This window comes from Alnus glutinosa, chromosome 14 (genome assembly GCF_958979055.1).
Source record: "Alnus glutinosa chromosome 14, dhAlnGlut1.1, whole genome shotgun sequence".
NCBI lineage: Eukaryota > Viridiplantae > Streptophyta > Magnoliopsida > Fagales > Betulaceae > Alnus > Alnus glutinosa.
The window spans coordinates 6,861,316-6,886,127 of record NC_084899.1 but is presented as its reverse complement, the minus strand read 5'-3'; the positions used below and the strand labels follow the sequence as shown (position 1 = coordinate 6,886,127).

Here is a 24,812-nt window from a genome sequence, read left to right as displayed (position 1 = left end):
GACGGAAGATTCAAGAAATAGACGGGACATTGCATCAATAAACTAACGAAACATGATTCAATAACATTTAATTAATATGCGAACAAAGTTATATATTAAACTACACTGTGGGCTATTGAGCTACAAAATTATCGTATTGGATATAGAAGGTAAAACTGAATAATGCATTCAGGAAAGGCAGTTATTTTCCTACCCCACTTAGCTCCTAAAGAATTGCTAACCATTCTGTTAGCAGCCTCTATTATTAGTTGAACTGAGCAATGATCCCCCCATTTGTTACTTGGTATAAGATGGCATCTTTCAGCAGTGGCCTACTGGCCTTGCAGGAATTGATTCTCATGAAAATCCTCAGCTGATAACAAACCAGTGATAAGGTCGTATTTTTTTCTACTCCCTAAGTTTGGAAGCTTGTTGGAGCTTATGCTTTTTTACTGAAAAACCAGTGGAAAAAACAAACAGCTTACTACGCTTATTGGTTGCCAAGAGAACAAAACTAAGTTGAGTTGAAAACCGATCAAGGATCAAATTTCCCTTTAAAGAAAGCCCCATAATATATAAAGGATATGTAAATTTATTATGGGCATAAAAGAAGAACAATTATTTTGAATGGGGTGTTTATAATGCCGATTTCAAATTAATCAAGGTATTTGGTTTGTTATAATTGCAAGTAAAGATAAATTTTTCTCCAAGGTTAATTTGACCTTTACAAGCAAAGCTTGGTCAACCCCTTGTGTGTTCTTAATTCTTTAGATAGTAGATGCTCAATAGTTTAATGAACAATGTTACATGCTCAACAAAATAGTTTTGAGCGGGAATTCTAGCCTTAATATTATTTTTTTCGCTGCTCTAACAAAGGACCTTGAATCTTCGCCAAGGTTAAATTCTTAGATATTAAATGGTCATTAGTTTAACAATACAATATCATGGTTAGAGATAGAAACCCTAGCCGCCAATGAAAGAAAATAAGGATAACCATTCTTGGAGGAGGCAAGAACCCTCATCCCCCAACTCTTTCATTCTTTTGAATAACACAGTGATTATTGTTTGTCTTCTCTTTAGATTTGCTTTCTACAGCAATCTACGAGGTGAAGTTTTTTATGTTATTTTGGGTTTTGGTTCCTTTATTTGTTTTCTAAGGTTTTTTTTACAAACAACCCTAAGAGCAGCAATCTTAAATCTCTGGTCTGTCTTTCATTTTCTCTCCAGTTCTTTTCTAGGAGCAAATCACTGACTGATGGTAGGGGCATCAAAGGGGATTGCATTTGGGAATGCGCTTGCAGCGGAGATGAAAAAGCAAGAAAATCACTGTTTAGTTAAAGTTATGATGGACCAGGCAGTGAATAGGGACATGATTCGCTGAAATATGCTCCAGATTTAGAACCTGATAAGGACGGTGACATTCAAGAGTTAAACAAAACATAGATTAGATTTGGATGGAAGAAATTTTCCATTGTATCTATGATATTATTTTGTTATAACAACATGCTCTATTTTTGTGAAATGAATATATATATATATATATATATATATATATATATATATATATATATATATATATATATATATATATATATATATATATATATTTATATATATATATATATACATATCCTGTGCTAAATTGACTAGTTTCAAGCGAGAATATTAGCCTCAACATATGACAGAAATTACCCATATTACATCGCCCAGACTGGAGAAGAGAGATTCAGAGATGTAGCTACTTATCTTAAGGCACTTGCACTATTGTCCTACTCAAAAAGGGTTAGGGACCAGAAGCCAGACGAGTTCTCAAAAATCCAGAATCAGCCATGTCAAATAATTTCAAGTTGAAAGTGAGTAAAATTGAATTTGGATCATTGAAAAAACTATAAAAAATCTCATGTCGGTTGTTTTTTTACAGCACTTAAAGCCAAATCCCATTTACTCATACAGATTGCTTATGTTGAAAATGCACAATTCTTGGATATCACTAGGAGAGTCTAAATTATTACAACATTTGCTTTCAATTTAAAATGATAAAATAAAATCTGGATCAAAAGTAAACTCTATTTCTACAACTGCAGAAATGATTTTGCAATCAATAAATAACAATCCAAAATACAGAACATTCTCAGGTCTCACTATTGCAGAAATCATATGGAAGAATGCAGGCAGATGTACCCATCTCTGCTCCAAAAAGAGTTGGATCCCTGGTTCACTTGTATAGCTGCTTAAATCTTTTACAAGCTTCTAAAACATTGCTCCGGTGACCAAAGGCGCTAACCCTGATGAACCCTTCGCCTGCAGGTCCAAAACCACTGCCAGGGGTAGTAACCACGTGAGTTTTCTCCAGAATCTCGCTGAATACATCCCACGAACTGCGGCCGGGAAAGTGGACCCACACGTATGGGGCATTCTTCCCTCCATATACATTGAACCCAAGTGAATTAAATGTCTCTACTATTATGTTAGTATTTTCCTTGTAGAAACCGATCACTTCATGCATTGCCTGAAAAAATAAAATACAAATCAACAGATCTTGTTATATCTGGATTTCATAACATTTTGCTATCCGTTTGGATAGAAAAGAGGAACATGAAAAGCAAAATTAAATGGATATCTTGTTACCCGAAAATAAGTAAAATGAAAAGAAACAAATTTATAATTTAAAAAACGGGATTTATAGTGACAAAGATTCATTAATTTTTTTTGCGTATATATTAGTTACCAATCAAGAAAATGAGACCAAAAAACAGACCTCGAGGCCTTCTGGTGAAAGGCAAGCTAGACCACCAGCTTGGGCAATGTTGGATGCACCATTGAAGCAAGTACAAACAATGCGGTTGAAGTCCTTGGCTACAGGAGATCCATCGGAAAATAGCAGCTGCTTTGGAACTGCAGTCCAACCCAGACGAACTCCAGTGAACCCAGCATACTTGCTAAATGATGACGTCTCAATTGCAACCTGCAATGCAAATATTTATAATACGAAGTCATACATTTGTGAAGATAAAAATCCACAGCATTGAAAGGGGAAAATATAGATTAACCCCTCTCTTAACCAGAATGAAGTACTCTCGTTGCACTCAAATAACAAATGACTACCAACAAAAAAAAAAAGGGAAAACAATAGTTGCAGTTGTAAGCACATCAACTCAGTGGCACAGCAAGCAGAAACAGACTGGAAGAAAGTTTTAGCAAAGGCATTTCTCCAAAGAATAGCTCTCAAATGCAGGTCTGCCATAATGTATTTGAACGGAGAAGATGAAAAACGGCCCCATTCAAAGGAAACATGGTATATAAATCAGGATAAATTGGAAAATTTTGAAACTTTATGGGAGAACTGATATCCTGAACTGTATTCTGGTGATAATAGGTGGATATTTCCGCAAAAATATTGTTCGAACTTCCTTTCAAGGCATGAGCCGGATAGAAAATGAAGTTTTTTTTTTTTTTGATAAGTAAGAAGAGAATTTTATTAGAAAAACGCAAAGCGCAATCAAGTATACAGGGGGTATACAAGAGAGACAATTAAGAAGAAGAAGAAGAAGAAAGCAATACAAGGAAATCGTTATAACTAATCTCTAGAGGTGCTAAATACGCAGTCGTCCAGGAGTACAAAGAATGAAGAAAAAAGGAAATGAGCTCCTCTATGGTTCTTTCTTTGTCCTCAAACTGTCTATCGTTGCGTTCCGTCCACAAGCACCACATAAGACAACAAGGAGCCATCTTCCACACGACCGCACTACTGGACCGTCCCCCCGACCACCAACATGCAAATAAGTCTATCACCCGGGAAGGCATCACCCAATACAGACCGAACCGGCTAAGGATGACGTACCAAAGAGCGCGTGCAACCTCGCAATGAAGGAGAAGATGATCCACAGTCTCCCCGGTCATTTTACACATGCAGCATCTATCAATCACAATGACACGCTTCTTTCTGAGATTGTCCAAGGTGAGGATTTTCCCTAACGCTGCCGTCCAAGCGAAGAAGGCCACTTTCAATGGGGCCTTGGTCCGCCAAATACTTTTCCAGGGGAAAAAAGAAGCTTCTTTGCAGGCAAGAGCCTTATAGAATGATCTAACATCAAAAGACCCTTTGCGAGAGAGGGTCCACCAAAGCCGGTCCCCCCCATCTTGAGCCACCTTGGATGAATACAGTAAGGAGAAAAAGGAAGCCATAACGTCCACCTCCCAATCGTGAACAGAAAATGAAGTTATTACAGGCTATCCTTAAAAATGATCTGATGCTTAGCAATAAATTCACTAACTAAATGCTTAGAAAAAAAATAATGTAATCATTCAATATGTCATTTCCATAGGATGTCATCCCAACCTTACCCTTGAAACATAAACAATTACTGTCTGTAAGTATGGATTTTGAACTCGAGAAAGAAAAAGTTTTATAATAACATATAAAACTCTCCATAAGACTGTCCTTATGACATAGACAAAATGAAAGTATATCGATTTTAATAGAGATTCATTTCGTAATGTGGAGCATTTGGAGAGAAAGGAATTGGCATCTCTGAGGACTGCGCAACTAACATGCTACGTTTAAAATTTTCTTTTTTGAGATCTCTTAGATTATTGGGCTGTAGTTTATGTTCCTAATTTCTCATCTTCACATCTTGTTTACTATTTAGATTGTAGAAGCTTTTAGGGCGATTGTCTCTGTTGTATATTTTTCGTGTACAAGGGCTTTGACCTTTTCAATAAAATTATTATTCATAAGAGAAAACTAGAGATGAATTTCAAAATAAGAATGATTGTAGATTATGTGAGGAAAAAACACCCAGCTGTATTCTAGGACACATTATTGATCTCATTTCATCAGAAACCACAAAGCATCCCGCAGAGTTAACCAACAAATGTAATGATAAGAAATATTTACAAACAAAATAAGTAGGGGTGGGCAAATTATCCGCCTACCGACCGCTTACCGAACTGAACCGAACCGTCATCGACCGCCTACTGACTCTACCGACTAATTTCGGTTCGGTAATCGGTATAAAATTTTGTTCCGAAAGCCAGTTCGGTTACTGAACCGAACCAACATAAAACGAAATTACGTCGTTTAGTAAGAACGAAACTTTTGATCCCTTTTTTTTTTTCCTTTAAAAAAATCCAAATGACGTCGTTTCATTACCCATGTTAACCGACTTAACCGACGGCCTATTAACCGCTTAACCGAAATAAATTCACCGACTGCATTCCGACAAAAGTCGGTTAACCGACCGAATTAACCGATTTAACTGCCTACCGAACTGATACCCACCCCTAAAAATAAGAATCCAGGAGCAGATTTGCATGCAAGAAATCTAAAAACGAATTTTCATCACCAAAGTTACCTCTTTAGCTCCAGGAATTTCAAAGATGGAGCGGGGGAGGTCCTCTGACGCATACATGGCGTATGCAGAATCATAGACTATGATTGACCCATTGTCCTTAGCAAACTTTACCAGCTGGGTCAGTTGCTCCCTGGTTGCAGCAGCACCAGTAGGATTGTTTGGTGAACAAAAAAATATGACATCTGTTCGAGAAACAGTCGATAAATCAGGAAAGAAACCATTCTCTGGAGTACACTCCATATATTCAATGCTCTCAAACTTTTGGTCATCCTTCTGAAACAGTCCAGTCTGGCCCATGATAACACTTGAGTCTACATAAACCTGCACTTCCACACATTTCTAATAAGGAACTGACACTGCACAACTTAAAATCTTTAACCCTACAAAGACATTTGGATGCAATGCTGCTAATATCTTATCTAACAGACTAGCAAGATGTAGAAAATCATTGTTTTTCCTTTTTGCTGAAAGCAAGGTAAATGTTCAGTATGGTTGAAATTGTGAAATAACACGCTCAAACAACCATCCTTCCTTCACAACTTGCATCTAAGTGGTAATATCACCCAACCAACAATCCAAGACAATTGTTGAAATCATAAGGTAGCCCTGATAAATGAAACTAGTAGTATTACCTAAAAAACTAACTTCCCCAGCGAACCTCATTTTATTCATTTAGATAGAATTCTCATTGCTTACCAAAGATGGTTAAAAAAAATAAAAAAACAACAACAACAACAACAAAACTTCCAAAGTGAACCAACTCTCTGTCTCACATGCACCTTCGCCACTTTTTGTATAAGATATGGCATGGGTGTTCAAAGAAACACGGTATTGTTGAAAGTTAATCAAACATGTAAGCCTCTGACTGGTAACTTCATGCAAAAATTTTAAAAAAACATATAGAAAAATAAAAACCAAAAGAATAAAAAAATAATCATACAAAATAAAACAACGACCAAATTGAATGTTGACAAGACCAACTCAAAAATTTTCACTTGATATTATCAATGAAAATAGATAATTTAAAGAGAAAAAGAAAGACAAGTCAAATGCAACTGGAGAATGAATTTTCTTTTGTTTTGTAGAAGAATAATTACCGGGTATGATGGGTCTTGCACTGCTATTGTAACATTAGCCCCAAAAACAACCTGCCAAGAGTAGAAAGAAAGCAAATTCAAATAGAGTTAAAAGTGAAAAACCATTCATAATGAGCCATATTATCTTTAAGCTTCCAACAACAGAGCATCGTGCATTGATGCCTTGATGGTAGACAAAAACATCAGCGCATGCAAACAAATAAAATTAAAGCAAAGACTAAGTAAGGAACTCAAAACCACATCTTGAAAAAAATTGAATAAACCTGAAGGCGGGATAAATCACATTTTGCACCATCTGAAACAAATATATCATCTTCCTCTATACCAAGGTTTCTATAAAATGTTGAAGCAATTGCAGCTCTCAAAGCCTGTACAGATCAACAACAATGTTAGCCTTCAGCAATCATGAAGTTCATCATAAAAATGAAATGGAAATCTCATTTAAATCTAAAATAAGAAAAACTCATAAAAACTAGGAGGCTTCTATTCTTTGGATTTGCTAATCTGCTCTTAGTTTTGTCTCGATTCTAAGCTTGATCAAATCAGTTATGAACCTAGAGGATTGTCTCAGGTCAACAGCCAGTATAGAAACTTCAGCCAAACCTTAATAAGCATGAATCCTGATATTTTGAAAGGTGAATGGCAACAAAAAAGAACTTTTGTATACATTAACCAACAGTAAGAAGCACAAAAAAATATTTGGCCATAAGAAAATTGTTGTATGACCATTTGCAATAAGTTTCTAAAGGAACCAATTAAGTTTCCAACTACACACTTGAATTCTAGGTCAAACGCTTGTATTATGCATAGTGGTCATGCGTGTTTTCAAGTTCTCATTTCAGGTTGAATGATGCCATATGAAAATGCAAGGGAAACTTTGCATCTTCAGCACATAATTTTCATACATAAGTAGTAGTTATTCATCACCAATAACGGGAGTAGATATTGACATTGCAAACTCAAACATTTTTTTTTTTATAAGCAGAGAAATTTTATTAAAAGCGTAAAGGCGCCCCTAAGCATACATGAAGTATACAAAAAGGACACTAAAACAGATAAAGAAATAAAGAAATAAAGAAAACAGAACCCGCAAAACCCAAAAACAGGAGGAAACCTAAGCATCCTAACAGGAACCAACCCACAAAACCCAGAGAACAAAACATCACGATAAGGGAAGAAAATTGAAATTGTCTGTATATAGAATTTATAATTAATGTCAAATAGATCCATCAAATCAATTAAACTATGATTTAAATATTTAAGTACTTTTTCTTATTGCTCTCTTGCCTTTCCCCGGCTAGAACCAAAACCCCTAACATCATAATTAATCGAGCACTCTAAGTTTTTTACCTCTCTACTCCCTTTAAACTTGGGAGTGGAGACTAAAAACTCTTGAAGTTGCTCTTCATCAATTTTAGACATCAAGTCCCAAAAGTCCTTCGCATTTCCTTCGTGTGAGACCCCCAATGTTTTCAGTCTCCACTCCTAAGTTCAGTCTTCACCCACAAAAATCACTGATCCCTTCAAAATCACCTCCCCTGGAAGGTTCACCCACCTCTGAGGAAGACGACAACAGAGGAGGGCACCCAAACACTAGAGAGACCACAAGCCTCGACGGGGCACCAACGCCGAGCATCTTTTCACCCACAGATTGGGGCAACGGGAGAGAAAACCCACCCACTTTAGTTGAAGGAATGACCACACCGCTCGGGAGAAGGAAGCCAAGCCGAAGAAGAGGCTTACAGACGTCGTCACGAAAAGGTCCAGGTGCCCGAGAAGAGCGAGGACCCAAAGATGAAGGAAGGATGTTGATCGCTGCCACAGCCTCAGCGATCAAGTTCTCGTTCATCTTCACACCTTTCAGCTTCTGAGAATACCTCAACAACGTCTTGGATTCCGACGGGTAAATAGGCGTTCCGAACTCCGACATCATAGGGAGAGAGAAATGGAGTCTATCACCCAGCTCAGCCGCCTTAGAAGATGCCGAGCCACTGACATCCTTTCCAAGACCGGGAAGGAATCGCCTGACTCAAAACCGCCTCCAGAGGAACACACTGAGTCTCGGTCTGCAACACAAGCAAACTGCCAGCACTGGGCTAGGGCTCTGAACCCATCAAACGTTGACCTGTCAAAACCAACTCAAAAAATGGCTTGTTGGGCTTAAATAGAAACCTGGTCTTGGGCTTAAGCTGAAAAGAACACCTGAATGCCTGCCAAAGGAGGGCCTACATTTACAGAAGAGCCCACCACACGAAAAGCCCAACTCCAAAAGCCCCGCAAGAAACCGCTGCACAGCCCGCTCCACTTCAGCCTTCGCCCTTCTCGGCCAAAAAAGAGAAAGCTTTTTCTCCTTTCCCATGTTACATCCAACTCCTTTAGATTCAGCATCAAAACAAAAGCGTTGCGAACCTAGATCAGAGAGCTTCTCATCAGACCCTGAAACTCCAACAACACACTCCTCCATCCCTCGAGAATTGGACCCCAGCTGAGATTCAAAAAAGTTACCCCATAGATCTCCATCAAAAAAAGCCTGCTCAATACCCAGTGGACCAAGTGGCACAGCTATAGAAGCCTCTGCTTGCAGCACCGCCACGTACGAAGAAACTTTGAACCAATGTTCTCCCCTGACTCAGGAAAGACAGAAGAAGAAGAAGAAGAAGAAGAAGAAGAAGAAGAAAGAGAGGGAGCAGCCATGGCTTCAAGAAAAGGCACCACCTTACTCAACTCCCCTGCAAACCGAGCCCAACCTCTCCCGTCATGACCCTCCAAAAATAAGATAAGCCATTGCCGCACACCCCCCCCCCCCCCCACGCGCGCAGACACTGCCAGTTCCAAGAAATAGCCGGCCTTGTTCTCACCTCGGCGAACGATCAAGACTTGCTAAACCTCTCGGAAGGATTTGACGAAATCCTTCATCCCAGTGTTGCGCAATGCCACCTCCACCGTTGCAACCAACCAAACTGCACATGGAAGACCCAAGGACACCACGCCGGCAAAACCCTTCCTTCTCTCTTCCAACCACACCACCGCCACATCTTCCTTCATCGAGAAGAGAAAGTATTTCGCCTCGACAAATAAATGCCACTCCATATCCTCGCACAAAAACCACCACCACCACCCACGACCACTCGGAGCACTCAAGAACCACTAGAAGGAAGGAGCACCTACCAACTCTAGTAGAACCCCACCGACAAACCTCCAGCGGCTTCCCGAGAAACCCAAGAAAGGTCTACAAAGACTGGGAAAATGACGAGACCGAAGGGTAGAACCCGGGAACGAAGAGATGAGACTTGAAGCTAGTGGGACACGTCTTCACACGCCACCCCTAGCATAGGAAGAGAGAATACTAGCATTTCTCTCCTGTTTTCAACAAATCATGTTGCATGCTCTCTCTTTTTTTCCCCCCTCATCTTTTCTAAAAACTCATAAACATCAAAACCCAATTTTTAATAGAAGTATCTACAATTAACTGAGAAGATCAACTCCATGAAACAGTCAAATAGGAATCAAGAATGCCACATACCTTTTCACCCTGCTCAGCTCCATAACCACTGTAACCCTCAAGTGTTGACAATGCACGTGATCTCTGCCAAAACAAGAACGATTTGAATCAGTAGTTAAACAAGCAACAATTCTGTTCAATCAAAAACCTCTGTGCAAAATTTTATAAAGACATGCAAGAACATAACCATGGAATAGTTTCAATTATGTCAAGTTAATGGCGCTCCTAAAAATCTTGTTTGGGTCAGTACTTGAGCAAGGATTCTGTAAGTTGAAAAAAATTGACCTTAATTTCTAGTTAGCAATTAGGAGGGAGAGAGAGATTACGCTTCATTACACATCTCTCCCAGTTGCCATACTGCTTTTGTTGTTTTCTTTCATATTTGAAGATTGGAAATGTCCAATAAAATTCCTCTAATTTGAGATTATGATTGAATTGAGCCCAAGACCCCAATTAAGATATTATAACCAACATCACACAGGGTGTGATGCCTCAAAAAGTTCTTGTCGGAGATGTCCAAATAGGTAATGCAATGCTTAACCTCAAAACAAGCAGCAGTCCACATTGAGGCAAGGGCCTTAATCCTATCTAAGATAAATGTAATGAAGCCGCACTTGTTTTCAAGGGTTACATTCTTTCTTCCTTCCCATATATCCAAGATCACTTTTCAAAAAGCGTCAGAAAGAATTCCATATTCAACAATCACAAAGAAAAAAAGAGCAGCTCACAAATATGGTAACAAAATGATTTCATACCCAAACAGATAAATTTAGTTGACATTCACTATGCACAATTATATGCCTCATGAAAAGAATTATGACTATCTTCTCTTCATAAAAGATAACACATATTAACTGTGTAAATATCAATAGTCCAAAGCTAAGGCCTTAAGTTTATTTTCCTCAATGCCAGAAGTTTGGGCAGAATATCCTTATTAATAAACTTAAGGAGAAACAAACAAGTAGACTACAGTGAGATATTTAAAGAATAAAATGCACTTGAAAAAAAAAAATAAAGCACAAACAGATCATAAAATTCAAGAAAATTTGGAAAGCCAGTGATAAAAACAAATTTAAGATTAAGAATAGAAGAAAACTCTTTTGATCAAAATCATCATCCATCAGATATACACCACTCCAAAGGTTTGCCATCTTCAATACACAAGACTTGAAGTTTTCAATGTCCAGAATATAGAGAAATACATACCTATGACCTGCTGAAAAGGATAGTGCAAGAAGAGCAAGAAAAACATCAAGCAAAGAAAAATAACAGATATACTTTTGATGTTAACAAGCAGAAACTTCAAACACCAGGAAGAAGGGGGGAAGGGTTAAGAGGTTATACCTTTTCCATTGCAGAAGTTATAACTTCTGGAATAGGCTCAGTCGTGTCACCAATTCCAAGGCTTATCACTTGTGCATCAGGGTACTTCAGCAGATGTGCAACCCTCCTTCTAGAAATCTATTTACAAGAAATTATAAGGACAAAAATAGGGTTACCAAAAATCCGTGTTTTAAAAAATAAAAAATAATAATGAAACATATGCCTTTTGTGGGTCGGGTGAGGACCAGAGGTGGGGAAGCCATACAGAGAGGGAGAGAGAGAGAGAGAGAGAGAGAGAGAGATCGCTAAGACTTTTGGTCTATATGCAACAAACTGTCAAAACATATAACTAAGCAGCATGCTATTTTCTCTATGGCCTTGCTTTTCAATTTTTCGGAACAAGAATACACCCTTACTTCAATAAAAAGTAAAAAGAAATTCCAATTCAAGGTGCTAGAAACAACTAAAAAGCCATTCTCGTTAACTTTTATCCAAATTTTGGTGCAGCAGATCATTATACTAATTTCCCATAAACCTGTAATAATGTATCTTCTAAAGAGAAATGGTCAAAATAAATTTTTCAAAGTGTAACTTAGACGAATGCATGGGGATCATGAACCACGGGTCCACGGGAAGATATTGGAAGGGAGACAAATCTGTATTTCTGGCGAACGATAGAAGACATCATGGAAGAGACACATATAATAAAATGGAGGAAACACTGCACTCCGAAGCCCAAGCTTTATTCCTTTATCTTTATTAAGCAACAAAATTACTAAAAAATGAAAAAGAGTCTTAGGAGACAGAAAGTATACTCAAAAGCATCAAATATACAAGAAAAGATAATAACAAACTAGAAACACTAGAAGGACATGGAGGAGTTAAATCTTGTATGAACTGAAAGCCAAGAAATTGGACCCCAAAAATAAATGATGCACCATGATATCAATCACAGGTCCAATGATGAAGTTTTGGGAACAACAGCTAGAGTATAACAATATAGAAAATAAGAGCACATGACATCACTGACCTCAGGAAAAAGGTAACCTGCTTGAAGTTTTGCCATGTTTGCATTGCGAGAGACCTTTGTCTTGTAAGCTTCAGAACAAACAGCAAACATGTTTAACAATAATTAAATGTCAAATATCAACAATCAACACAATAGGAAGAGATGCTTCTAATTCCTTTTTTGTTTCAGTATATTTGTTCCTGAAAAATTACCCGAATTTTAAGTTCAGGCCTTGAAAAGTTTTCCTGCACTTATGTTTTCCAAAAGGGTTCATTTGTATTTTTTTCTCTTATGCCATCTATTGGAGTAACAAAATTGGCTGATGTGGCACCTTTTTTTATGCTGCAGCATGATTTCTAAACTTAAAAGGCATAATCAGCAACCACAAAACATTGGTAAACATTAGTAATGTGGATCACTAATCCCCCCCCCCCCCCCCCCCACCCAACAAAACATGTGCTCCGGTTGCTGATCAGGTATTATTTGGTTTTGAAATTGTGTCATTTCATCAAACAAAGTGCCACACCAGCCAATTCCGCCACTTCAGCAGATGATGCGAGGAAAATGACTGAAATAAAGCTGTCTAGAAAACACATGAACCAATTTCACACACGGAATTTTGAAGGAACAAAGTAAACCTTGGGTAATTTTTTAGGGATTAAACATAACTATAAAATTTCTTTTTTATTGGTAAATTACTAATGCATTCGATGGGTCATAAGCCCATCACCTTACCAAAGAGAACCATTTGAACTATAGCTCAGTGGCAGAAAAAGTTATTCTGATTTCAAGTAGTACCCTCCAAACAAACAATTTACTTGTGTTCATTTAAACACCATAAAGATATGTCAATTATGCAAATGTTGAATTACAAGGCAAAAAAAAAAAAGATGCCTTCATATGAAGGTGTTTTTCATCAAAGATTCTCAAAACCACCATCACAACCACTCCTCCCTAATGCACCATTCATTAGTTATCAACAATTTGAACCTTACACACGTAATATAGAATAGAAGTACTGACACTACACGACTAAACTAGTTACTCAAATAGCGCACAACAAGATAATGTTTCAAGGCCCATCATTCACATTCCAGCAACAATTGCATCAGTCGCAGAATAAAGTAATTTTATACATTTCCATGCTATAAAGAAGACTTTGAGCCAATGGGGTAGCTCAATTGGCCTCACGAAGCGGAGTCACTAGTTCCTTCCCCTCACTCCCCTTGAGCCAATTACTAGTAAAAAAAAAAAAAAAAGACTTTGCATAACAGAAATATAAGCAAAGCCATATGGCCCATATCATAGTTTCACTCCTACATAAACTCGCACTAAAACAAAGGATTGCCATTTATAGTGAACCAATAGGATTGACTAACCAATTCACAAAAAAAAAAAACACCATAGAATCCAAAATCAAAAATTGAAATGAAGGATATAAAAATCGTACTAGTCTGAGCTTCCTGAGGCGCCGCCGCAACGCACTTGCAAATGCTGAATCTTTTCGCCGGAAGCGAAACATTCTTAGTTCTGCAGCATAGAAAACCACAAGAATTCAACTAATCTGATCGTTTAAACCACAAAACAGAAATGAAAAGTGTTGATCGGAAGACAAAGGAGAGGGAATACAAGATTAGAACTTCGGGGGTTATTGTTTGTTTTCCGGCATTTTCTGGGGAACCAAACAGACGAAAGAAAATGGTACCTCGAATTGAAGGTGGAATGGGCCAAGAAATCAGAGGAGGACGAAGATATTGGAGTGGAGAGGTGCTGTGTGAGAGACATTTTGACGCTGAGAGAACGGTGGAGGCTAGGTTTTTTACGCCGAGAAGGCGAGATAATTTGAGCGGGACGCGAACATGTCTCTCTCTCTCTCAAAAAAAAAAAAAAAACAAAACAAAAGAAAAGAAAAGTGATGTGGCATTGCTGACTGGACATGCCAATTCATCTCGATTGGATATGGGTGGGATAAGAAATTAGAGTAATAATTCATTGCCACCTTTTTATACAACTTTTCACCATCTTTTCTATGTGGCAAGGTGATGAAAAGTTGTATGAAAATGTGGAATAATGATTCATTACCACCTAAATATACAATTTTTCACCACCTTGTCTATGTGGCAAGGTGGTTCCCCACTACTTTTTAAGTTTTTTTTTATTTTTTAAAAATAAATTAAAGTGGGGGACCACCTTGCCACATAGACAAGGTGGTAGAAAGTTGTATATTTAGGGGAAAATGTTAAATTTACAACACCAATACAACAACCACACAACAACCCCTTACATGAGGGTGGACCCCACACACTGGGGCCCACCCTCATGTGAGGGGTTGTTGTGTGGTTGTTGTGATGATGTTGTGTATGAATCAAATCCCATATTTAGGTGGTAGTGAATCATTACTCGAAAATGTGGCAATGAATCATTACTCAATAAATTATATAAAGGGAAAATATTCTTTCACAACTACATTGCATTACTTGTTCACAACACAAAATACATGAGTGAGACCCATATAATGGGTCCCACTTACATGGGTCACACCCCATGTATCTTGTGTTGTGCAATGTTGTTATGCAATAATCATTTCTCTTATATAAATACATATTTTACCCTTTTTATTTTCAAATTCATCATTGAAAGGTTAAATACCTTATTAGTATTTGAGTTTTCAAATTTTTTAAATTTAGTACCTAAGTTTTTATTTGTTTCATAGATGGTACCTGAGTTTAGGGGTAAAAACCACTTTGATACTTCTGTTACATTTTTCGCCTGAATATTAATGGTCTGCCACGTGTCAGGTTGACATGTGGCACTATATAAAAATTATTTGATGGGTTTTGATCATTGGGGGTGATTTAGTTTGATCGGTTTTGGCCCTTAGGGGTGGCCGAACCACCCCCAAGGGCCACGGGATGGTTCGGTCAATTTTATTTTTAAAAATTGTATTATTTTATTATTTTTAAATAATTTTTAAAGATTTTATTTTTTTTGTTCTTTTTATATAGTGCCACATGTCAACCCTAGTGATTGACACGCGACAGACCGTTAATATTTGAACGAAAAAATGTAACTGAATTACCAAAAGTAGTTTTTACCTATAAACTCATGTACCACTTATGAAAGAAATGAAAAGTCAAGTACTAAATTTAAAAAAACTGAAAACTCAGGTACCAATAAAGTATTTAACCCTTTAATTTATAATCTACATTGAGTCCTGTAAATTTAATGATAAATTTGAAACTTGGTTGTATGAAAATGTGTAACAAGTATGTTGAATGAATATGTATCATTTCTCTAGGTAGGATAATGCTTCTTATTGTTTTTTTTTAAATTGAAGCGGATCCTTGTCCATATAAAACGGCCGAGTTAAGAGGAAGAGATATTAAGAAAATTAATAACATTGAGTGGTTTTCAATTCATAATCTTATATCCCCATTCTCACAAACACCATTCATGATCAATTCAGAATCAGAATCTTATGTTGGTCGACCAATGCTCTCTGAAATCAACCATTATTTATTTATTTTAAAAATTTAATAATGATTAATTCAAAATTTAGTTTTCAAAATTTAGTTAGGACTTAGGAGTGTCGTTCAGTTTTGAGTGACTTATTCCATTCAAATTCCTACGTGTCGTTTTTTTCTTCTGTGAGTAACTTCAAATGCTTACGCGCTAAAAAAGAAAAAGAAGAAGAGATAACTTCACAAGAATAACGAATTATCGGCCTTTTTAAAAAAAAATGATACTGAATATCTAATAAACGTTTTAAACAAGATTTCAAGTTTTTAAATATTTTAATAAAAAGTAATCTCTTAGAATTTGCTGTTAAATTTTGTTAAAATTTTCAAAATACTTATATTTTTTTAGAAAAAAAAATGAAAAAGAGTGGTTAAGATTTTATGTTGGTAAGAATTTAATAGAATTTACAATAGAGTAATGATTCACTACCACCTAAATATACAACTTTTCACCACCTTACCTATGTGGTAAGGTGGTCAAGGTGGTCCCCCACCTTAATTTATTTTTAAAAAATAAAAAGAGAAATGATCCCTACACTCATTTCTCACAACAGCCCCACAACAAGCTAACGTGGCTGGTAGAAATGAGTGTAGGGATCATTTTTCAAATAAAAAAAACTCAAAAAGTAGTGGGGGATCACATTGCCACATAGGCAAGATGGTAAAAAGTTGTATCTTTGGGTGGTATTGAATCATTACTCTTTACAAAAATACCCATACCTGAATCTTTGAAAAAATTTATAATGTTTTTAAAAAAGATAAATATAAGAGTATTTTAAAATTTTTGATAAAATTTAATAGTAAATTTTAACAGATTACCTTTTATCGTGATATTTGAAAACTTAAATATCCTAATTTGAGACGAGTTTCCCTTTTTTTTTTTTTTTTAAAGAAAAAACCGCAGATATTTTCAGGGAAGTTATTAAAGGACAAACCGTTTTTTGTTTTTGTGTCTGAGAATTGTTTTCAATAACAAAAACAAGAAATTGTTTTTTTGTTAAAAAAAGTGTTTGGCAAACTGTTTTTTAAAACAATTTTTAAAAGTAAAAAATAATATCTAAAGCGTTTGGACAATTATTTTCAAAACAGTTGTAAATAAAAAATTAATTGTTAAATACAAAATTGTTGGGTGATGTCAAATTTGTGATTTTACATATTTTCTTGTTTTCAATTATCATGACGATCTATTAAAAAAAAAAAAAAATACAACCAATAATTTTCAAATTTAATACAATAACCTAAAAAAAAAATAAAAATAAAAAATTGACTGTCTACGAACACCTGTCGAACCCCATTCATAATTAATTCAGAACCATTATCAACGAACGACCACATGTATCCATGAGCAACGAAGTAAGCCACGCGTCTCTCCGTCAAGCAACACATCTCAATCCCATAATCCCATTTGATTTGAATGGGTATCGAGATAATAAACAACATCAACATAATTAAGCAATTTTAACTGTCTCTATGACATACATCTTCTGGGTTTGGTGACAACCTTAACAACAGGAGCTGTTTTTTTCTTCTTCTGTGTATTCGTTTCCTCCTCGTAGAGCCTGTTTGGCAATCTGATTTCCAATTTTCCACCTCCGAAACAGTGGACAGAAAAATAAACAAAGAGGAACTAAAAATGGCGAGCGCTCTCTTGTCTACTTCTCGCATTGTTCCTGTGCAAAGTAAGCATTCCCAGTGTTCTCTCAGAGTCGAGTAAAAGTTTGATTTTTGATGTTTTTAGTTTGCTTTTAAGCTTCATATTAACTCGATCTTTATGTAAATTTATCTTAATGTTTTGTGCAAGATTATAGGGTGCAATGCTTTTTTAATAATTTATAATTCTTGGAAAACTATGACGCTTAACGCTGAAATCTCCGAACCGTGTTACTAGAACACTGTTGAAATTCGATTTATTGAACTGAGTGCATGCTATTTCAAACAGACAGAGAAGTGGGTGAACTTGTGAGGAATTTTAGAAGCTCATTCTATGGCAAAGTGATGTTCAACCAAACTTGTGCGAGAATGAAAGATAATAGCAGCCATGGAGGCCGTGCCGTAGTCGCCTCAGTAGTTAGTACCACTCCATCTTTCTATATCTTGTTATTCTACATTCTGATTGCATTTTATGGAGTTGGGTTTTTGTGGAAATGAATTAATATCTTTTAGGCAGCATAAGCGAAAAGAAATGATGGGTTTGAGTTTAATAGGATAATTATAGTGAAGAAGGAAGAGTTTTGCAAGATGGGCCTGTGTCTTTTATCTGATCCAACTTGTTTATTGGGAAGTTCATTTATGTGTTTACAGCTTGGAAGGAGGAGGGTCAAGAACAAAGAGACTGTGATTCCCGACCCTGATTATCGCATACCTGTCGTTTTTCTTGGTGGGTACAGACTATTTTTCTCGTATATTGCAAGGTTGTATTTGGATTTTGTAAGTTATTCTGAACTTATATGCAGAAAGGTCCTAATGAATATTGCCAAACAAGAGATATTATCCCATAAACCCGGTGTTTTACTCCTTCCTCTCGCATAACAATATTTCCCACAGGCAGAGTCCAAGCATTCATGTGTTAGAAAGGAATACTACACTAGGTGTACTGAATAATTTGTCTAAACCAAGGATTAGTCCGTTGTGTATCATCTGCAGTGTCATCATGCATCTGTATTTAGTCATAGACTGCGTGGTTTTTGAATTGGTTCGATCCTGTTTGTTGAAACTCATTGTCAAACTACATACAAGCCTGTTAGCTGGTCTCTGCTTAAATATAGATTATCACTTGGATTGTTGATTAGCCAAATCCAAGAGACACGAGAATTTGCCTCGTATCACACTACTAACGTCTATCAGTACATATTTCGAACATAAATTAACTAAATCCTGATTGACCATCTTAGAAATATTAGATTTAATTCATTAGACTTTCTTGGGAACATTGCATTTGATAATTGCTCAATCAGCATCCTTCCTTTCTCCAAGCAAGAGTGCATCTATGTTGTAGATTTTCTTGTAATGTCAAAACAATAATTGAAACAGGTCTAGCTGGGGGGCTAGCCTATACAAATAATCTGTTGCCAGCTGCACCTATTGGTCTCCTTGGATTGCTCCTATTGTTCCAGGTAACAATAACTAGAGGTAGATGGTGTAAGAGGTTTTTCGCAATTACAAGCATTGAGGGGACAGACCTGCCTATTTTTATTTGTTCTATCCTAATTGAACTTAAATGATTTTAAATATTCCTCGAGAATGGGTCTAACACAAGAATGATGACAAAACATGAATGAAAAGCAATCTTTTAGTTCAAGATTTAGATAGACTTCTCCATTTTTCATTGTGCGTTGCAACTTCATGCAATTATTTTTCTCTGAAACCAGCTAACTTATTTGTTTCCGTGTTCCAGACTACAAGAGTGAGGTTTGTCTTTGATGATGAGGCTCTGGTTTGTTCTCTAACCTTCCCAAAAAGCATACTAATAATTTCAAACAACGAAACAGCTTAAATATTTATATAAATCAGCATGTATGTAGTCATTTCTGTGAATATATTTGTTTGCACTATTGCATCAGGTTGAAGGTTGGCATGATCTTTTGAAGAACAAACTTCTTGTGTCTATTAGGCAAAGGGTTCTAGCACCTTGATTGGTTTTAGTTTATATTCGTTGGTTTGCACTGGAGCCTATAGGCAATTTAGTGTAAAAGGACTACTTGTAGTAGAGTGTTTGCATGCACTAACAGTAGCATGCACACATACACATAGACAATAGCTTGGATTCTTGATCTTCTGATATATACTCTAACATAGACTGTTCATCGATTTGGAGTTGAGTCCTAAACTCCCGACCTTTGGTAGAAGATCAATCATGTTTAGTATAATTTCTTCTTTTATTCCATTCGCAGTTAGTCTAGTTTCTCTTTACTAAACCTTTGTTTTGCTTATGTTGTTTTAGGAGGTAAAGGTAGGAGAACAGCTTCAGGATTCAGGTGAAAATGTCTTTGTGGGTGGAAAAAACCGTTGGAAGTGAGCACATGTTATCAATCCCTTAGTTTTAACAATTTCAACAGAAGGTTGTCAACTCACCTATTTGACTTATTACAGGTATTCAACATTTGTGAATTGGGAGCTCTGGTGGCCAAGTTTCCCTGTTCTAGTGTATTTTAAAGAGACACAAACAAAACCTGAAGGACAAATTCACTTCTTTCCAGTGATTTTTGTAAGTACGAAGGAAACAAAATCAGACATTTTATTTAGCATTGCAGTCCAGTTGTATTACTTCTCTTTGAGTGTTTGAAGGATCAAGACCATAGAGTCCTGCTAGCATTTATCAAGGTTTGCAGGGAACCTAGGGTCATATATAAATGCATAATGGGAAGGTGTTTGGTAAATGAAAGCGATTCTTACTTAAGTTTAGGGCCTAAAGCTTTGATTCCTTAAAAAAAATATTTAATCTTTGCTGTTTTCTTGTGACAAGCAGAATGGGAAGCAACTTTATGATGTTATGGTGGAGAGAGCTGGCCCTTCAAAGAATAGTGGGCCTCAATAATCCTAAAGGCTTGAGCTTTAAGCCCACAACCATCCTGCTGTGCCATCTATAGCATATATTTTACTGTAGTGACTGAGGTATGACAGTCATTAACTAGTATGCTAGTTTTAGCCAAACATATTAGGATTTGGCTTTCCTAATTAATGTTTAAAAGAAACAGAATCATTAACTAGGATGCTGCTTATTGCCAAACATATTAGGATTTCCTTTTCCTAATTAATGTTTAAAAGAAACTTTAGTATATTATTTTTGTTAGAATAATTCCCATCTTAAGCCTTGATTTAGTTTCTTTGTAGTTCCGTCATCAATTCCCTCCCTTTTCTAGTCTACCTCACCTACCACAATCCCCCTAAAAATAGAGCATATTAACTGAATTGTATTAGACAATTCAATAAAATAAAGATGTAGGCCCTTATTAGTGTTTGACGTAGGCCTCTAAGGCTGAACCACCCCAAATCTTTTGTGTTCTCTTTCTTTATTTGCTTCAGCTATTCCCTTCTTTTATAGTTTATATAAATTTCTATATGGCATCAGAGCCACTTTCTTGTGGACTCTATTTTCCTTTGGCGGTCAAGTTTCCACAAGCCTCCATGCGCCACCGCTGCCGCCATCAATGCTTTACCAACATACACCGCAGTTGCCTCGGGAAAACTAGTCCCATAATCAAGTTTGTATGGTAAAGATCTGTTGATCTATGGAAACCCCGACACCAATGGTGTTCTCATGTGCCTCACAGGCCACCACCACATCTATTTTCGGCAAAACAACAACCAAAATCAAGTTTTCCAGCCCTAGATCAGTGGATTTGTGCAGTTTTTGTTCGACATAGATGATGCATGCGCTCCCATGCACCACCCAAAGACACTAACGACTCTTTCACTCGCAACACACTCCGGCAACTTCTCTTGCAAGTCTCCTTCACGCGCGTCACTCGCCATATCGTGTTTGTTGGATCCGGTTTATCCGATCCAACCCTACAACCCACTCCATCAAATGGCCTGTGGTTCTTAGGCTTTCCAGGCCTAGTCAGTAGCTCAACAGTCAATTGGTCCAAGTCAACAGTCATTGGTCAATGATCAACGAAAAGTCAATGATGGTGTGTGCTGATGATGTGGCTGAGGTGTTGATGTGGCAGCTTGTGGTACTAACATGTCAGGTGTTGGCGTGGCGCTAAGTCAACTATTCCTACTGGATGTGGTGAAAGAGGATGGGTAGGGTGTCAAAAAGCCAGAATCAAAAAGCCAAGAAGATTTACTTGGTAAGACTAAATGGTCAAAGGAAGATGCATTAATGGGACGTGACAAAACCTAATTGACGATTCCCACTAAATCAACTGTAGATAGGGTGAAAGATGATCTGGGGGACTTGTCGGAGGTAGTAACTGGAGATAGGGCACTCTTAGAATTGGCAACCGTTGCAGCGGGCGCATTAGATTAGGGGCGGTGCCTACAATTCTCAATAGTGCGCCCAAGGTGTTTGCAGTAGCGATAGTAGTTATTGTTGTGAGTCTTAGAAGGAGGGCGATGAGGGCCTAACTTATCAGAGCGCTCTAGCAAAAAAAATAAAAAACTAAAGGGTAAGGCGGCCAATATTGTATAACTATGCTAAGAGTGCATTGTTTACAGTCGAGCCTCCTCTCGAGCAAGTTCATAGACGGCTTTGTCCAAAGAAGGAAGACGAGTGTGATGTAGAAGTTGTCAATGGACATACTCAAAATCATTACGCAAGGCCATCAGAAATTGATAGAGTTGATGATGATCCATGCGTGCTGCATGTAGCTGAGCATCTTTAGGAGCCTTCCAAGTTGGGTCTAAAAGAGAAAGTTGATCTCATAAGAATTGCATGGCAAAGAAGTCATTGATAGTCTGTCTTGATTCCTGTTACATATGGTAAAGATCAGCATAAGTTGATGGGATAATTGCACCGTTGGTCCCTGTGGTATACCATAATTATTTTTCACTCCCTATGGTTTAAAAAGTTCATAGGAGGTCCTCGTGATATGCAATAATTACAAATCGATCCCTGCGTCAAATTCTGTTAAATTTTTTAACAGATTCTGTCAAATGCCACGTCAGCGACACGTGTCGCCAATAAGATAGCGACACGTGTCCACCGTAATAAAAAAATAAAAATTTATTAAAAAAAAAAAAATACTTACTTTTAAAAAAAAAAATTCAAAAAAAATAAAAAACAAAAAAAAAAAATGCTGAAGGGGCCGGCCACCCCTTTGGGGGTGGCCGCGCGCCACCCCCAGTGGCCGCAGGGGGTGGCGCGCGGCCACCCCCAGTGGCCTAGGGGTGGCCCGAAAGGCCACCCCTGGAAGATCCAGGGGTGGCCATCGGGCCACCCTTGGCCACTCGGGGTGGCCGCGCGCCACCCCAGAGTTGTCTGGGGGTGGCGCGCGGCCACCCCCAGTGGCCTGGGGTGGCCATCGGGCCACCACCTGTGGCTTGGGGGTGGCCGCGCGCCACCCCCTGTGGCTTGGGTGTGGACGCGCGCCACCCACAAAGTGGTGGCCGGCCCCTTCAGCATTTTTTTTTTTTTTTTTTAATTTTTTTTTAAAAATAAGTATTTTTATTTTTTTTTAATAAATTTTTATTTTTTTATTACAGTGGACACGTGTCGCTATCTTATTGGCGACACGTGTCGCTGACGTGACATTTGACGGAATCTGTTAAAAATTTTAACAGAATTTGACGCTAGGGATCGATTTGTAATTATTGCATATCACGAGGACCTCCCATGAACTTTTTAAACCATATGGAGTGAAAAATAATTATGGTATACCACAGGGACCAACGGTGCAATTATCCCTAAGTTGATAATCCCTAAAACCATCAACGAATGAGTAGCATGAGGCAAGCATATCCCAAGCATACTTAGCATCATCAAAACTGCCAAATAAGGTTGAGATGGAGGGAATTAGGGTGTTACGGAACCACATAAGGATGTTATTGTAATTGTTGTTCCAATCATTAGGGCGACTGCGAAAAGCTTCATCTGATTCAGTAGGGCCTAGAGTGTCATTTTTAGATCCCCAATGATATAAAGCCAAAGCTTGCGGCCCTTGAAAAAGTTGTGCATGGTCAACGGCCCAATTTTCGGCGATCCATGGCCTAGCGCCGTTCAGCTCCATAACAATGTCATTTCTAGCTGTCATCATTGGCGTTTCCTAGCCACTGTTCTCTGGTGCCGTACTTTGGTTGCCCTCACCACCGTTCGGCCGTTGCCTTCATTTGGGCGTCATTGGTGCCGTCGTTCCCGGTGACCGTATTCCATTGTGTACTCTGCTCTCTGCCAGTTCCGGCCAGCATGACTAACTGACCAGTTTCTCGATCAGATTTTCCTTCTTGTTGCACAGGATTATAGCCATCTGACCTCACATCAAGCTTTTCTCTCGCCGCACAGGATCCTCATCTGCTTCATCAACAGTTTTGAAGGCTGAGCTCACACTCAGACATTGATGCTTGCCACACTAGACCCAATTTAGAAAGAATAAATAAATAAATAAAACAAGTCCTTTTTTTTTTTTTTTCAAACTCAAGCTTCCACCTTGAGCTTGAGGGAGATGTTTGAATAATTTCCATGTGAAACCTTGATTTTGTTTTCTTGTAGATTTGTCATCAATTTCCTGCCTTTTCTTGTATATCTCACCTACCACAATCTCCCTATAAATAGAGCATGTTAACCTAATTGTATTAGACAATTCAATACAATAAAGATGTAGCCCTAAGGGTTCTTATTAGTGGTGGACGTAGGTCCTTAAGGCTGAACCCCGCAAAATCTTTTGTGTTCTCTTTCTCCATTAGCTTTCTCGCTATTATTCCTTTCTTTTATATTTTACATAAAAAGAAAAGGGTGGGGATTCACTTGTTTCTTTCCCTTTCGAAATGCTTGATCGCATTCAGGCTCCATATAAATATATGTGGTTTTGTCAAGTCTGTTTTGTATAGTAGCTGCTCTAGGAGATGGCCACTCAGCTGGGAGCAGCTGTAAGAGCTGTTCAATGCTATTATGTGATCATACATAACTGTGCATGATAAATTTGGAAGATGTCAGTTTTCACTTCAACCAAAGGATATTTCTTCCACATATGACATCTCGTACTAGATAAATCAAAAATTTCTTGAATCCCAAATCTGAGATGCTCTGGCGGTTAATTATTATAACTGTGCATGTTAAATTATTTATGTATTTTTTGCAGGTAACAGATCGTTGTGCCTGATTGTTGAAGCTACATTTAGTACAAACATTTTCACACTGGACTCTAGATTGTCATCAGATATTTTGTTATTGTAATTACACTATCATATTCTGGCGCAGTTTTAGCCGGCCCAAACTTTCTGACCTGAGAATGTTCTCAGGAAACGTGCTATTATGTACAATGTATACAATTGCTTTGTAAGAGGAAAATACGTTTTCCCTGTACTGACACGAATGGCCATATACATGCCTAATTCAAGTGAGAGTTTCCCTCCCCTCTTTATTACTTGTTC

The 24,812-nt window shown here is 37.6% G+C and overlaps 2 protein-coding genes across 2 annotated transcripts; one reads left to right on the top strand and one right to left on the bottom strand.

The window, feature by feature from the left end:
* Window positions 1-1,833: 1,833 nt before the first annotated feature.
* LOC133856931 (LL-diaminopimelate aminotransferase, chloroplastic-like) lies at window positions 1,834-14,126 on the bottom strand. Its single transcript, XM_062291989.1, has 10 exons — window positions 13,970-14,126; window positions 13,715-13,794; window positions 12,286-12,353; window positions 11,277-11,393; window positions 9,954-10,016; window positions 6,694-6,798; window positions 6,431-6,481; window positions 5,334-5,654; window positions 2,738-2,944; window positions 1,834-2,488 (listed from the first exon to the last, which is right to left on the bottom strand). Exons 1-10 carry the CDS (start codon window positions 14,047-14,049, stop codon window positions 2,195-2,197), a joined length of 1,386 nt encoding a protein of 461 aa, XP_062147973.1. The 5' UTR covers window positions 14,050-14,126; the 3' UTR covers window positions 1,834-2,194.
* Window positions 14,127-17,205: 3,079 nt separating this feature from the next.
* On the top strand, window positions 17,206-24,797 carry LOC133856933 (uncharacterized). Its single transcript, XM_062291991.1, has 9 exons — window positions 17,206-17,461; window positions 17,722-17,849; window positions 18,084-18,159; window positions 18,813-18,895; window positions 19,177-19,215; window positions 19,723-19,793; window positions 19,872-19,986; window positions 20,248-20,393; window positions 24,521-24,797. The coding sequence occupies exons 1-8, from the start codon at window positions 17,416-17,418 to the stop codon at window positions 20,314-20,316; spliced, it is 627 nt and encodes a 208-aa protein (XP_062147975.1). The 5' UTR covers window positions 17,206-17,415; the 3' UTR covers window positions 20,317-20,393; window positions 24,521-24,797.
* Window positions 24,798-24,812: the final 15 nt, after the last annotated feature.

What these genes read in the sequence shown, in the direction of transcription:
- LOC133856931 (XM_062291989.1), bottom strand. Translation starts at nt 14,049, where the DNA reads ATGTCTCTCACACAGCACCTCTCCACTCCAATATCTTCGTCCTCCTCT. An exon ending in TAACTTCTGCAATGGAAAAG is followed by an intron (nt 10,017 to 11,276) that starts GTATAACCTCTT and finishes TTGTTTTGGCAG; the next exon opens with AGATCACGTGCATTGTCAAC. An exon ending in AAATTCCTGGAGCTAAAGAG is followed by an intron (nt 2,945 to 5,333) that starts GTAACTTTGGTG and finishes TTTGCATTGCAG; the next exon opens with GTTGCAATTGAGACGTCATC.
- LOC133856933 (XM_062291991.1), top strand. Translation starts at nt 17,416, where the DNA reads ATGGCGAGCGCTCTCTTGTCTACTTCTCGCATTGTTCCTGTGCAAA. An exon ending in TCTTTGATGATGAGGCTCTG is followed by an intron (nt 19,216 to 19,722) that starts GTTTGTTCTCTA and finishes ATGTTGTTTTAG; the next exon opens with GAGGTAAAGGTAGGAGAACA. An exon ending in ACTTCTTTCCAGTGATTTTT is followed by an intron (nt 19,987 to 20,247) that starts GTAAGTACGAAG and finishes TGTGACAAGCAG; the next exon opens with AATGGGAAGCAACTTTATGA.